This window comes from Heliconius melpomene, chromosome 21 (assembly GCF_056956725.1).
Source record: "Heliconius melpomene rosina isolate 202511_hmr_F chromosome 21, ASM5695672v1, whole genome shotgun sequence".
In the NCBI taxonomy this organism is placed as follows: domain Eukaryota; kingdom Metazoa; phylum Arthropoda; class Insecta; order Lepidoptera; family Nymphalidae; genus Heliconius; species Heliconius melpomene.
The window spans coordinates 11,498,543-11,513,090 of record NC_140409.1 but is presented as its reverse complement, the minus strand read 5'-3'; the positions used below and the strand labels follow the sequence as shown (position 1 = coordinate 11,513,090).

The 14,548-nt window shown below is 31.8% G+C and overlaps 2 protein-coding genes across 6 annotated transcripts; one reads left to right on the top strand and one right to left on the bottom strand.

The window, feature by feature from the left end:
• Positions 1–1,102: 1,102 nt before the first annotated feature.
• NUCB1 (Nucleobindin 1) lies at positions 1,103–9,890 on the bottom strand. Of its 5 annotated transcripts, none has more exons than XM_085205971.1 (10): positions 9,690–9,890; positions 9,113–9,229; positions 7,062–7,169; positions 6,708–6,815; positions 6,168–6,353; positions 5,674–5,796; positions 4,920–5,019; positions 2,980–3,213; positions 2,795–2,898; positions 1,103–2,557 (listed from the first exon to the last, which is right to left on the bottom strand). In XM_085205971.1, exons 2-10 carry the CDS (start codon positions 9,221–9,223, stop codon positions 1,904–1,906), a joined length of 1,728 nt encoding a protein of 575 aa, XP_085062097.1. In that variant the 5' UTR covers positions 9,224–9,229; positions 9,690–9,890; the 3' UTR covers positions 1,103–1,903. The 5 variants fall into 5 exon arrangements, with proteins under 5 accessions (XP_085062097.1, XP_085062092.1, XP_085062095.1 ...); XM_085205966.1 differs by lacking the exon at positions 4,920–5,019 and adding an exon at positions 4,774–4,876; XM_085205969.1 differs by lacking the exons at positions 4,920–5,019; positions 9,690–9,890 and adding exons at positions 4,774–4,876; positions 9,539–9,558.
• Positions 9,891–11,422: 1,532 nt separating this feature from the next.
• LOC146527256 (transcription initiation factor TFIID subunit 7-like) lies at positions 11,423–14,294 on the top strand. Its single transcript, XM_085206212.1, has one exon. It carries the CDS (start codon positions 11,613–11,615, stop codon positions 12,852–12,854), a length of 1,242 nt encoding a protein of 413 aa, XP_085062338.1. The 5' UTR covers positions 11,423–11,612; the 3' UTR covers positions 12,855–14,294.
• The last annotated feature ends 254 nt before the right edge of the window (positions 14,295–14,548 follow it).

Below are 14,548 nucleotides of genomic sequence, written 5' to 3'. Positions count from 1 at the left end.
AAGCTAAGTTAAGTTTGGTAAGATATTAGAACAAGTTAAAGAAGTGGTATATTTGAGAAGTGTTTAGTAGAGATGGGAAGGCATATTGCTGCCGGTAACAGGGTTAATGGTGCCTTGGCTACATTGATGAGACCGTTGCCGCTATTTAACGGCAGCAAAACGTGGGTACAGAAGAATGAAAGAAACATGAATGCTGTGGAGATGTACTGCTGCACAGCAGATGACACTGAGCCAGTCACCGCGCACGCCGCGTGTTTTCGCCGTTATGCCTCACACCTTCCTCCTCCGCATTCTCCCGGCACTCATGGTAGATGCATTTGCGGCCCTATCAATCTGATCCAAAATATTCCCGCGACCCATTCCCTTCCGCGACATAGTGCGGGCGACGAGTCGAGGCCACCCTGAATTTAGATATATATTTTTCTTGTATATTTACAGTTTATAATAATAACAAAAGTTCAGAAACCCTAATTTCAAGACACCCTCGACATATCGTCCATACTAAGCATGTATATGATAAAATATTACAGAAAACCTTATATTTATTTTTAAATAAAATTTATTTTTGTGTTGTGTTATAAATTAATAATTATTATAAACGACAATAATAATAACTTTAAGATAAATTCTTGACCTATATATGCAATTAATTATTGTAGATAAGTTTATTACTTAGCAGAATAGAATTAGATGATAAAACGTTAACTAACATTGTTGTTTTAAAAAAAAAAAATGTCCCATATTTAGATGTTTCTATAACAATATACCATCGTGGCACAGAATCTATAAACGTGATGGATATGGATTCGATTCCCACTCAAGAAAATTTATTATTTTCACTTCCTTGTTCTGCTAACAAGACCAAACGCAGCGTTGAGGCCCGCTACTTAACAAGCAATGTCCCGAAAATTAGGCTAAAATTAGGGAACATCAACACTAGGTTCCCTCTGACCACTCTTCTATATGCAAGATACAACGTGAAGGTATTGCAATATTAATATTGTTGTGTAATTTTTTCAATAAGGATCTTGAAAGTATAATATACTTTGTATAAGATATAAATAAACAACCAGACATACTAACCACCAAAATAAAACACAAATTTGCTTACACTAAGGTATATAATTAATTAAATCCAAATAAAAAAAATAATCTCAATGATCAATAATTTAATACATCAATGAATTCATTAAATGAGTTAGAATTTGGCACCAGATAAAAGCACAACACGGAGATATTATCGATATATTTAAAATCACTACATAAATTTCTAATATTATAATAAGACATTGAAAGATTTTTTATAATATATTTTATTGGTATACGATTATCTATATTATTTTAAGCAATACGTAAGGGCTAAGCTAAGCTTTGCATTTGTGAGTGTTCATATAGTGTAGTGTACTTTTTAAAAGCTTTTATTTTAATAATCAACTCACACATTTAGTACTGATAGCAGCGTTATATATTTAATTTTGAAATTTTATTTTTGTGTTCAATTTATTAAATGTTAAAGCTAACTGGCACTATCACTGTACAAGAATGGAAAAATATATGTGACCAAGCATTCGTAAAGAAATAAAAAATGTACACACAAAACTGTTCTTGATGATGATAAAGGAGAGAATCATTATTAAAACCAACGACGAGATTAAAAAATATGAGGATGCAATGTCCAATCTAGAAGCATTGGTATATATTTTTTTGTTGTTTTACTAATTTTTAATAATAAACTATATCTTAAAAGTTTTTTTCTGGCTTTACTTTTATAATCACTAACACAAATACAAAGCTTCCGCCACGCGAACTGCAAATTGATAAGAAAAACGTTATATTATGCTTATGCATACTATGAATATATTTCTGGAATATAATAATATATTGATTATTTTAGTATGTAGTTTTAATGATTAGCCGGGATTTGGTTTTGGGCCTGTCCTTGCTGTACCGGGGGCACTTGTCCTTGTGACGGCTGTCCCTGAGGTACTTGTGACTGATATTGTCCTTGTGGTACCTGAACTTGTTGGACTTGGCCCTGTGGGCTTTGAACTTGAGGAATTTGAACCTGAGGGATTTGACCTTGAGGAACTTGGCCCTGAGGGACTTGGCCCTGTGGGACCTGACCCTGAGGGACCTGACCCTGAGGGACTTGGCCCTGAGGGACCTGACCCTGAGGGACTTGGGCCTGAGGGACCTGACCCTGAGGGACTTGACCCTGAGGTACTTGGCCCTGAGGAACTTGACCTTGGTATTGTCCTTGTTGCGCCGGATATTGCCCTTGGTACTGTCCTGGCGGTATATGTCCCTGGTACTGTCCATGTGATACTTGACCCTGGTACTGTCCCTGCGGTACTTGACCCTGGTACTGTCCCTGCGGTACTTGACCCTGGTACTGTCCCTGTGGTACTTGTCCGTGGTATTCTCCCGGTGGGGGCGCTTGCCCTGGGGGATGGTGCTGGTATTGTCCGTAGGCCTGTTGCTGCATGTGTTGGAACTCTTGGATGGCCTGGTGGATTTGATGCTCTGAACCGGGCACGGGGCGGCCATGAGGATCGATCTGAAAGGTATAATTATTTATAATTATTGTATTAATTTAATGTACCTATAATGCATTATTTAAACAAATATTAGCATTCTGCACTATTTCTCTATATAAACTATAACTGTGTCAATTTTTTCAACCAACCAAACAAGTTTGTGCTTTTCTTATGAATATATAGATATAACGTGTAATATATACATATATTGAGAACGTAAGTTATATATAATTAGTTAGTACATCTGAAATATATACCAAGCCACGTTGTTGTAGATAATGTATAGTGTCGAGTCTCTTCTTCTCGTACGTTTCGTACTCAGCCTGAGTGTAAATCTGATTCTCATCTATGGGTTTCCAGCCTAAAAAACAAGATATTTATCACATTTTTAATATACGGCCTCTGTCTTAATTAATAGCAAAAAAAAACAAAAACCAAATACCTTCATCCTGATTAAACTCCTCCTTCTGCGTTTCGGCCATGAACTCGCTATATTCAATCAGACCGTCGTGATTCCGATCGTTTTCCTTGAAGAAGTGCTCCCTCATCCTTTCCATTTCTTCGGCACGCTCGTGGAGGTCCTTGTTGGGTCCTTCCGGTCCGTACATCTTGTCTAATTCCTTTATGAAAAGTGCCTTAACTTCATCTGGGTCCCAAGCGCCATTGCCGTCGACATCTGTGACAATTATCGATATATTTTTAAATAAATATTAGGTTCCTTCTGATTGTTTCACTTAAAATTCAATCTTATCATTTATTTATTTTTTTAAAATCTAACGGTCGCTTAAGCTTTCGATAATGTAGAATGAAAATCACATTTCAAGAATTATACGGGGTACATACCGATTTCTTTTATCTTCTCTTTTCGTTATTTTCGTTATTAGGTATAACTAAAAAAACGAAAAGGGAAGATAGAAAGCTTAGAGTGTAAACCTGCTAATAGCCTATTAAGCAAATTCTCAGGAGAGACAATACACATTTAAAAAACTATTAGGATATATATATTACAGGGCCTTTTACAATTTAGTAAATTGGTTTGTATTCCCAACTATATAAAATAAAATAAAGATCGATTTTGTATTTTTTTTACACCTTAGAATGGTAAAAAATGTAAGAGTATTTAAAAAACGGTCTTAGCAGGTTTACACTCTAAGCAGCATACAATATGTTACTACAAATTAAAATAAAGCAAACTAATAAAAACTTATAAAAACTTCAACTTTACCTTGCCATACAAATAAAAAAAATATTCATTCCAAATGCACGTGGCTGGGAAATTTTGACAAAAGATCATTCATTTCCTTCAAAGTAGCTGCTAATTTAAAGTTTTTTTTTTCAAGCATTCAACAAAAGTGAGTACAATATAAAATTGTGGGATTAAAACAAACATTAGTAATTAAGTAATTAAAATAACTATTACATGAAATATGTAATAGTTATTTTAGTTGTTATTTTTAGTACTTAATGTACTGCTTGTGTACAAACTGGCTTTTTCTTTCGATTATTTTTCTTAGCATACATTCCAGTTGCTTATACATAACGTATGTCATATAGATTTTATTTCAATAACCAAAATTCATATTTGCTAAACTTTTTTTTTTAATCTATCTATATATATAAAAGGACTTGTCCTCACTGACTGAGGTAAGACGCACGCACAGCCGTAACCGCTGTGCGTAGAAACGTGAAACTTGAACAGATGTTTACTTTTGTAATCTGGACATCCACTAAGAAGGGATTTTGAAAAATTTTAACCCTAAAGGGGTGAAATAGGGTAGGATTAGGTTGAAAGTTTGTATGGGAAAATTCTTAAATCGCCACTGATTTTTATAAAATTTGATATTTAGACTCTTAAAAATATTTCATTGAACACATGTTTCATGGGTTATTAGAATTCACCTTTAAATACACAAGCGAAGCTGCGCGCGTCCGCTAGTCTATCAATACACGAAAATACAATACTAAAGGAAATGCAAATAATTTTATCGACCTAAATCAATCTAAGTACCATGCAATATAATAACAACTAACACAACACGAACTAAAAATATATATCTATGAACAATTATTAGCAACATCCATATACGGAACTGACTAAATATGTTAAACTATACAACACTTTCAAAATGTGATATATCTCATGATAACTACAACAAATAAAGACACAACAACAACAACAAAAAACAAACAAGAAAATAACAAAATCAATCCTACCAACTGTACAAAACAATCTTACCATGCATCACGAAAAACACTTTCGGATCGAAATCCTTCTCATCCATATTGTCCGATGTTTTCCATACATTTAAGACTTGCCTCTTGGACACGGGATGGAGAAGCTGCGCAGAGAAGAATATATGAATGTATGTTTGTATTACTCACCGTGCATCATGAAGAAGGCTTTTGGATCGAACTGTTGGTCCATGTGGTCCTGTTTCTCCCATACTTCCTCTAACTGTTGCTTAGAGCCAGGATGGTGAAGCTGTTACCAATGTTTGTTTTTAAAGTGTTTAATATTAATGCTATTGGATTCTCCGCCATTTTTGTACATACCATAATATGAACATTTATTGTTTTTTTCTAGCATATTATTGTGAATGGTATCCGTTTAATACTACAAATAATCAGTTTTTTTTTCTGATTAATATTTTAATTTAAAACAACAAAAATGAAGAGCTAAGTGTTGCCTAAACGAGTATTTGTCGTAGGGTAAAATAAAGAGTGATTGCCCACTAACAATGATTAGCCAAATTCAAAATTCTCATCTGTTAAATATGGAATTTGGACTAATTAGGTTCAGTTATAATTCTCTGGATGTTCCTGTGGTTATTTTAAAAATAAAATAATAATTATACGCCAATAATGTTTATAAAAAATACCGTAACCGTTGATTCTTAGAATGGCAATTTTCCTAAGGGCTTACGTGAAAGTTCTATTTGTAGGTATTTTTATATATTCAACTGTTTACTTAACATATAGCAAAATAATTATTCATTAAGAAAAAAATACTATATTCAAGAGGTATCTCCCTCTAGTAGCAAGGTAGGCAAAGGGAACATAGTGTTAAGACACTGTTCCCAATTTCTAGAGTTCAAATTGTTAAACATTTTCTAAAAATACTATAGACCTTTCTTACCGGTTCGTGATGTTTTTTAGCTTCATCTTCTTTCTTCAATGTTTCCATGTACTCCTTTTTGTGAGACTCGTCCATTTGTTCAATTTTTTGTTGTTTCTCAAACTCTTTTTGCATTTCATATTCCTTAAATTATAAAAACATTTTTATAGAAATACATTAAAATTATTTCTTATTATTATTTATAGTACAATTAATATTTCATTTTCATTTCCTCGCTATGGTAACTAGCAAAGCAAAAGCGAAAGTATCGCCACTCAACATGCAACGCCTCCAGAATTCGGCGGACTAAGGAGATTGGACGTGTCTTAATGGAAATAGAGTTTCTTAACAGTGGGTGATGTGATCTCACATCTATGGTTACAATCTAATTGTGTAATACAAAAGCTAATGAAATTCTAATTTCACGCATATCCATAATTTGAATATTTTTGAGCTATTTAATTTTTAAAATCTATAAAAATAAATTACCCTGAAACTAAAATTATAATAAATACCTTAAACTGTTCTCTACGTTTTTTATCAACGGCTTCCAAATCTTCGGTGGTTTTTTGAATAAGCTTTTTCAAATCTTCAACTTCAAATGTATGGGGATTTTTGTGGTCCAAGTGCTCACTATCTAAGTTTGGGTAAACGGGAGGTACCCGCACGGGCATGTCAAGGTCGTTTGTTAGTTCATATTCCTTAAATATTATTATGTTTTTATAAAATATTATTTTGTTTACATTTATTAACATTGTTAAGATTTTTTTTCATACAGTATCCTATATATATATATATATATAGCTAGGCAGACAGAACCTAGTGCTAAGATATTTTTATCATTAAACAGATATTTAAGAATGATTTAGGATTCCAATTTTCTATTATATAAATATTAGTTACTAAGGCAAATGATTGATAAAATATTAATATATTTTGATATCATATTTTATTTTAAATCGTCTTTTTTAGTATTGCAAATGAAATCAATAGGTAATTTAAATATAAAATGTCTATTTCAAAAATAATATTCATTTCTGATTTATTAAAATTACCTTAGTAGCGAGATGTCGCAGCCGCTCTATCTCCCTCCGTTTTATTTCATCCAACTGGGTTCTTACATTGTGGTGTACAAAGTCGAGATCCTCAGCTATCTTACCTGACTGAAAAATATAATCACAATTATTTTAACTATAAAACTGACTAGATGTGGCAAGGACAGCCAAGTTGTGTGACGTCAATTATGTCTCACGGAAAAGCAGGATTTAAATCTATGGAATTGTTACTAACATATTAAAAAAATAATTAAAAAAGAATTTACATAGGACGTAAAAGAATAAACAAAAAGCGAAACCACGTCTGTTCCACCAATGTCCCGGACATTTAAATTTTAGTACAGAAGTACTTACCCGAACATCTTCTTCATTAGCTCTTTCCAATCGATCTCTAAACTGGGGATCACTTTCAAGCGCTTGCACAACCTCTTTCAGGTACCTATGGTACTCTGTATATTGCGCCTAAAATTGAAAAATAAATAAATCGTAAGTTAAATATACTATTGAATAAATTAATTTAAAATTATGTTATTTGTAGATGTATATTATATAGCTTAGCAATAATGTTCATTCGCTTTTAATTTCTAAGCTACTTTCGCTTCGCTATGATGTTATTGTAAACAAAAGTTACATTCTGCCCACATTTACAAATTCTAAATAGATATAATCATCTTCGCCATTACAAGAGAATATTTCCAAGTACTTATTTATCGAAACAGCAAAATATTAAATCATAAAATGTCAAACAACGACATTTCAGTTCTCAGATAAGGCCCAGCATGTTGACATTAAGATAGCTTTAAACGCCGCCATGTTGTTTTTTAATAAGAAAAAAACAATATAAAAATATTGAAACTTCTAAGTAACAACATACTTATAATGTTAAATAAACAATATCGCATGTAGCTAATAATGAATTAAAAAATTAAAGGTTTCTGATCAATTATAATCATTCACATTGAAATAACAAGGCAACTTAATTACAGCTTAGATTTCTATTAGCATTTTCAATTTAAGTTTATGTATTAACTTATGCATGACTGAATTCAATATACTCCAACTGACATCACGCGTCCCGCATATGGCAGGATAGACAGAGAAGGAGGAGGTTTTCTTGCCACCCAAAATTTGAAACTTTGAGTGGTGTACGGAAGCACTTTTCAACCAGAGCGAAGAAATACAAATAATATAAATGTCATTCAATCATTTGTATGAGTGGGGATTGAACCCACAAACAATCTTTAATCTTGTGAATTCACAAACAATCTTTAATTAATAAATTATAAAATTGATAAAAAAATTATGTCTATAACATTTCAAGATTTGAATTACAATCTGCAGATTTAAATGATTTCTTATCATTAATTACTTTAGTTCAAGATAAATAACAAAATGGAAGCAAACTTGTTATTAATTTATAATATTATAACACACACTTTATGACTAACATATACATGTTATATGATGGACACTTAGCCTCTTTACCAGAGCAAGGAAATGAATTATTTCAATGCCCCATGTGGGAATTGAACCCACAACCGTTACAGTCACATACTTGTGCCCTTGAGCCATGACACTCTTCATTGAATAACTCTTTGATAAATAAAACTTGTATAAATTTATTAAATCTAAAAATGGCAAAGCTAAATGCTAATGACTAATGTGACAAATTGATTTGATGATTGATAGCAATTGCCTTAGCATTACTTTTCTAAGTAAATTCAATATTGCATAAACACACATTAAATGTATAGGTTCAATAATTTATTACTATAAAATATGGCACCAGGTAAAGATAAAGTGACATTTTCAAGTCAAATATAAAATATTAAAAAAAAACTAGTTAAATAAAGGCCACTGTGGTGGGGTGGAGTTGGAGTTTCCCCACTCAATAAAATTGGACAGAAATTGGAGAATACAGTGTCTTAACAATAGGTTCATTCTGCCTACTCAACTATATGCAGGATACAGTGTAAAACTAAAAAAAAATGCTTTACATAAACTAGATAGGTAATTTTAAACATTAAAGTAAACCAGTTTAAGTAACCTTTTCCATCAAGTGAAAAAAGTACCTATAAGTAGACCCTTTCATTAAGGCACTGTCAATAATTAAAAGGAAAAAATATATATTTAATATTCAGAGGAAATAAACATGATTAATAATAAAAATAACAATTACACATTTCTTGCAAATCCAATTGTTTTATTAGATTTTAATATAAATATTACAAATTAGCAACTTTGCAAATAAGTGCAAAATGAATAAATTCTTAAAAATTACTTTGTAATCCATACAAAGTAATGTTTTAAACAATCTAAGCACTATATTCTTATAGTTAAACGAAATCAGTTTCAAGTCTAGTAAGTTTTGTTTTTAATCTGCATTTACTAAAAGTTTAACTTACCAAATCATTTTCATCCTTTTCTTCCTCTTTACGTTTATCAGGCGTAACAGGGGGTGCAAATGAACAATGTAGTATAGCAGCTATAAAAGCTAAGTAAATAAAAATCCTCATTGTGACCTGCAAAATTGAATTAGGAAATTTACTTTAAATACACTTACAATTTGTTAGATTTGTAATATAATAACACAAACGTCACAGAGCTTACGTAAATAAAGAAAAATTATAAATCAACTTCACGCTGTATCCCGCACAAAGCAGGGTAGGCAGAGGGAACCTGGCGTTAAGACACACCTTTCCTCACTTAATGCCAAATTCTGGAGGCATTGCGTGTTGAGGGGCAGAACTCAACGCCGCGCTTTGACGGCTTACGTAAATATATATTTCGTTTATACAATTAAGTTCTTTTAACATGAATATGAATCACACTTTGCTCAGTAGTTAGTTCATTCCGTGTTTCCAGAAAAAACGGGAATTACCGACAGGAATAAAACCAGTTCTGACAAACTAAAACAATGTATTGATTTTGATTATCTAGGTAATGTGAAAGGTCAATCCAATGAAAATAATCAATACTGACCTTAGGTAAAGTTTCTCGAGTATCATATAGCAAATTTTAATCACTACTGTTAATACATTAACAATTTCATAAGTCTCTACAGTATATATTATGTTTGGAAAAATTTTGAAAATTTTTCCAACACCATGACGTGTCGTGTCCCAATCAAATATCAATTCAGTTCATAGTCATACACAGAACTAGTGTTGCCGATCGATAGTCGACTATCGATAGGCTATCGTTATTCTATCGATAGTTGTCCGATAGTAGGACTATCGATATTTTAATCGACAGTATCGATATTTTCGATAGTATCGAAACTATCGATAGTTCAACAGAGGACAAATGCAATACTATCGATATTATCGATAGTATTGTATCTCCCAGTCAGAAAGATATCGATACTATCGATAGTATCGATACTAATGAATTTCCAGGAAACGATAGTATCGATAGTATCGACAGTATCGATCTATATCGATTATTGTGAACTATCGGTCGCATGCTAAGTTGCGATAGTATCGTTTACTATTTTCATTTATAGTAACCAATCATCATAATATTAGAAACGAAGTTGAAGTACCTAACTATATTTCAGTATTAAGTAATCTTTCTTTTCACCAAAATATGAAAAAACAAAAGAAATGTAACAAAAATGTTTCTTGTTCTTTTCATTTCATCTTGTAGCTATGCTTAAGAATCATATTCAATACTATCGCGAATTAACATACAATTGATAGTCCAAAATTAAATAGTATCGATACTATCGATTGTATTGATGCTTTTCTGATTAGGAGATACGATACTATCGATAGTATTGCACTTAGCCAATAGTATTGTATTCTTTTAAACTATCGATAGTATCGATACTATCGATTGTCCTGTCGATCGCATAGGCTTTCTTAGATTAAAACTATCGATTGCGAAACAATTGATAGTTTGGCAACGCTAATAGATGACTAGACCATCATAGACAACTTTTTATTTTGTAGCATTGTATTCGCATAAGTAGAGTCTTACAAATCTCGACGTCGCTTTGGAATTTAATATATCAATTTACGTCAACAGATTTCGCTGCAAATGGATTACTAACTACTTAATAATATTAAATTAATTTATTAATTTTGTATACTTATAACAGTAATTATATTTACCACAAATAATTTATTGTATAGCTCATAAAAAAAGTGATATATTTTTCGCAATCCATTTTTAACCGTCTATGGTAATTTTCTCTGACTGAGTCTGTGGTACTCTAGTCTATGTTCTATATATATTGAGTATTAAGTAAATGTGTTCTGTGGAGTGTGGACTAGTGCTGACAACTATCGAAAGTTTCGCAATCGATAGTTTTAATATAAAAAGCCCATGCGATCGATAGAACGATCGATAGCATCGATTGCATAGATAGTATCGAAACTATCGATAGTTCAAAAGGATACAATACTATCGGACTATGCAATACTATCAATACTATCGATAGTTTCGTATCTCCCAGTCAGAAAAGTATTGATACTATCGATTGTTGTGAACTATCGATTGCATGCTAAGTATAGTTTTCTGACTGGAAGATACAATACTATGGATAGTATTGATAGAATTGCATTGTTCAATAGTATTGTACCCTTTTGAACTATCGATAGTTTCGATAATATTTAGTCAAACGATACTGTCGATTAAACTATCGATCGCATGGGCTTTTTATATTAAAACTATCGATAGAATATCGATAGCCTATCGATCGGCAACACTAGTGTGGACATCAAAATACGCGTTCTGCGCAATTTGCCGCACGTGCTTCTATAATCAACACACAACAACAAGTTTGTCAGACTATATCTCGGTTTAAAGCTTTGGGATTTGATTTCTTCTTTCTAAAATATTCTCTATTACTTTTATTGTGCGGAGTTTCTCAATTATGGAGACGCTTATTTTCGTGTGATAATGGCCAAATTGCCAACAATGAATAGAGATAAACGCAAGGTAGAGGTTATGGCAGAACTTGAGTCACAATTTATTATGCGACTGCCTGAGGAGCCTTCAAAAATGCTACGAGAGCTACTCAAATCCGGTGACAACATCAAGAACCGATTGACTATCCAAATAGATAATGATATGCGACATGGAGTGGTTAGGTTCGACCATTGGATTATGCACGCTAAACTTGTAGATTTACCTACAATCACTGAGTCTTTGAAAACAATAGATAACAAGAATTTTTATAAAACAGCAGATATATGTCAAATTATGATATGTAAGGAAGAACCAGATCAAACTCCGACAGAAGAAGAGTCACCTGCGAAGAAAAAAGATCCATACAAAGTTGACAAAAAATTTCTTTACCCTCATGGACTGACACCACCTACTAAAAATGTAAGAAAAAGAAGATTTAGAAAAACTTTGAAAAAGAAATATGTAGAAGCACCTGAAATAGAAAAAGAAGTGAAAAGATTATTAAGAGCAGATAATGAGGCCGAGAGCTCCACTTATGAAGTGATTAAAGAGGAAGATGAGCAATATAGCAAGCCTGAACCAGCTCCACCAGGAACCAGGAAACAAGAGAAGAAAACAAAAGCTGAGCGTAATACTGAAAAGAAAAATGAAAAAGAAGCAATTGCTCTTGCAAATGCCAATGCTGCAAACCAGGGACCATCCAATGTAGTAGATATATTTGGAGGTGCAGTTAGTGACAGTGATATTGAAGATGATAATGACAATCTTAAAGAGGAATTGCAAGACAGTCATTTATCTGCGTACAATAGTCGATTATCTGACAATAGTTCCATGCTTGGTACAGAGATGCAGAGACGGGAAACTTACCCAATCGAATTTGAATCACAAATGTTCTATACTCAAAGTTCTCAATTGATAAAATCAAGCAGAAGTCGTGCAACATCACCAGCTACTTCAACTGTTACCAGGAGGGGCATGTCATCTGAAGGGGATTATGACTCTTCTCTAGATATACATATAAATAAGATTTCTTTAAGAATAGAGCAGTTACGGACCAAATTGGAAGATCTGAAGAAAATAAGACAGAGAACTCAAAATGAAATTGCTGGAATGGAAAATCAAGCACTGTGTCAACGTTTCCAAGATTTCTTGCACACTTTGAATCAAGATATTATGTATAAGGAGATGGAATACCAGGGACTTATAACGGTGCAGAATTCTGAGGACATATGAGGAACATATTTTGTTAACTACTAAACCATAGGAGTTAAATTCTTTGGACTCCAGTGAAAGTGATACTTGGTTAATATTAGGTTCTTTAAGTTTCATTTTATACACTTTATATTTGTTGTTTAATTCTAAGTTTTAAATGTAGAGTTACATTGCTAACCTACTATTTACATATATTGCATTGTTTATCTCATTTGCAAAGTTAATTGTTATTTTTATTTCTGTGTTATTTTTCCAGATTTTGAATGTATAATGTATACAAACTTCTCAACTTGTGTATAATATTGGTTGGGATATTGTTAACTACTCATAGGTAAGTGAAAGTATGTTTTTAGCATAGTAAGTATTAGTAGTAGTATTTAAATGCTCTATGTTTATGGACCTGATGTAAACATCAGATCCTTAAAATGGATACATTGTATCAAAAATGAATATATATATTTAACAGGCTTACTTACTAATTAAAATTACATATATAATAGGCATGTGATATTGATATTGTTTTACCTTCAATAATACCTATTATATGTAATCAACGAGATTAAAGCTTATTAAAGTTTACATAATAATATATCAGAAAGAAGACATTTAGTTGAACATATCATTTTTCATTCAGGTTTCATTTTTGCATGTTCTTGGTGCCCTGTTATTCAAGGAAGGAAGCAGTTTTACTTAATGATGAAATTATACTTAAACTTTATTAGTAGGTAAGCTTATGTTAGTAAACTTTGTTAATTTATAATATATTTTTGAGAGTTATATTTATACTTACTTCTATTTTTTTAATTAATATTTTTAAGATTAAATACCTTAGATTTAATATTACTAAGGTGTTTAAAGTATAGTATTTTAAAACAATATAAAATGTATGGTTTTAGCATATGTGATTAAAAAAGACTGGTTTATATACAAGGGTAGGATATACAATGGGTACAATTTATTATAGTAGTATTCATATCCAAAAATTTCTGTTACTTTTAATTTGGGATGTTTTTGTGTATATATGTATCTCAATAAAATATTTTGAACTCCTCTAGTAGCTCAACCTGTCATAGATGTTTTAAAATAAGGGAACAATCACAAAATATTTGAAATGAATATTTTATCGTTATCAATAAGATACATAGAGCTTGCAAGGTCTAAGCTGAGCTTTGAATCTGTTAATGTATAGTCTAGGTGTAGCGTAAATTGCTTAGCCTAAAATTATATTGCTTTTTGATAACCATTCGATCACACCTCTTGTACTGGTATAATGGTATAAGCGTCTCATATATTTTTTTATATATGTGTACGATTTATTAAGTGAAATATAAAATTGGCATTATCATTCTTTTACAAAATAGAAAATGTACTTGAAAAATGATGTGTATCATTTGTAATAGTTTCAGTCAATATTAAGTGTATCACATTTAATGTATTCTATAAATACATTAAAGTTAGAAATAGTTGCCTTTTATTTAAACCCCAGCGATCCGCACGCATCTTTGCCCATTTGTGTTACGTAATTTTTAATTTATTACTTTGTAATATTTTCCTATTCTAATGATAATATTATTTTGAAAACCATAGCTAAGTATACCGATATTGAAAAATGAAGATTCAGTTAATTTATATACTTAACTAGCGGACGCGCGCAGCTTCGCTTACGTATTTAGGGGTTAATTCCAAAAAAAACCACGAAACATGTGTTCAATGAA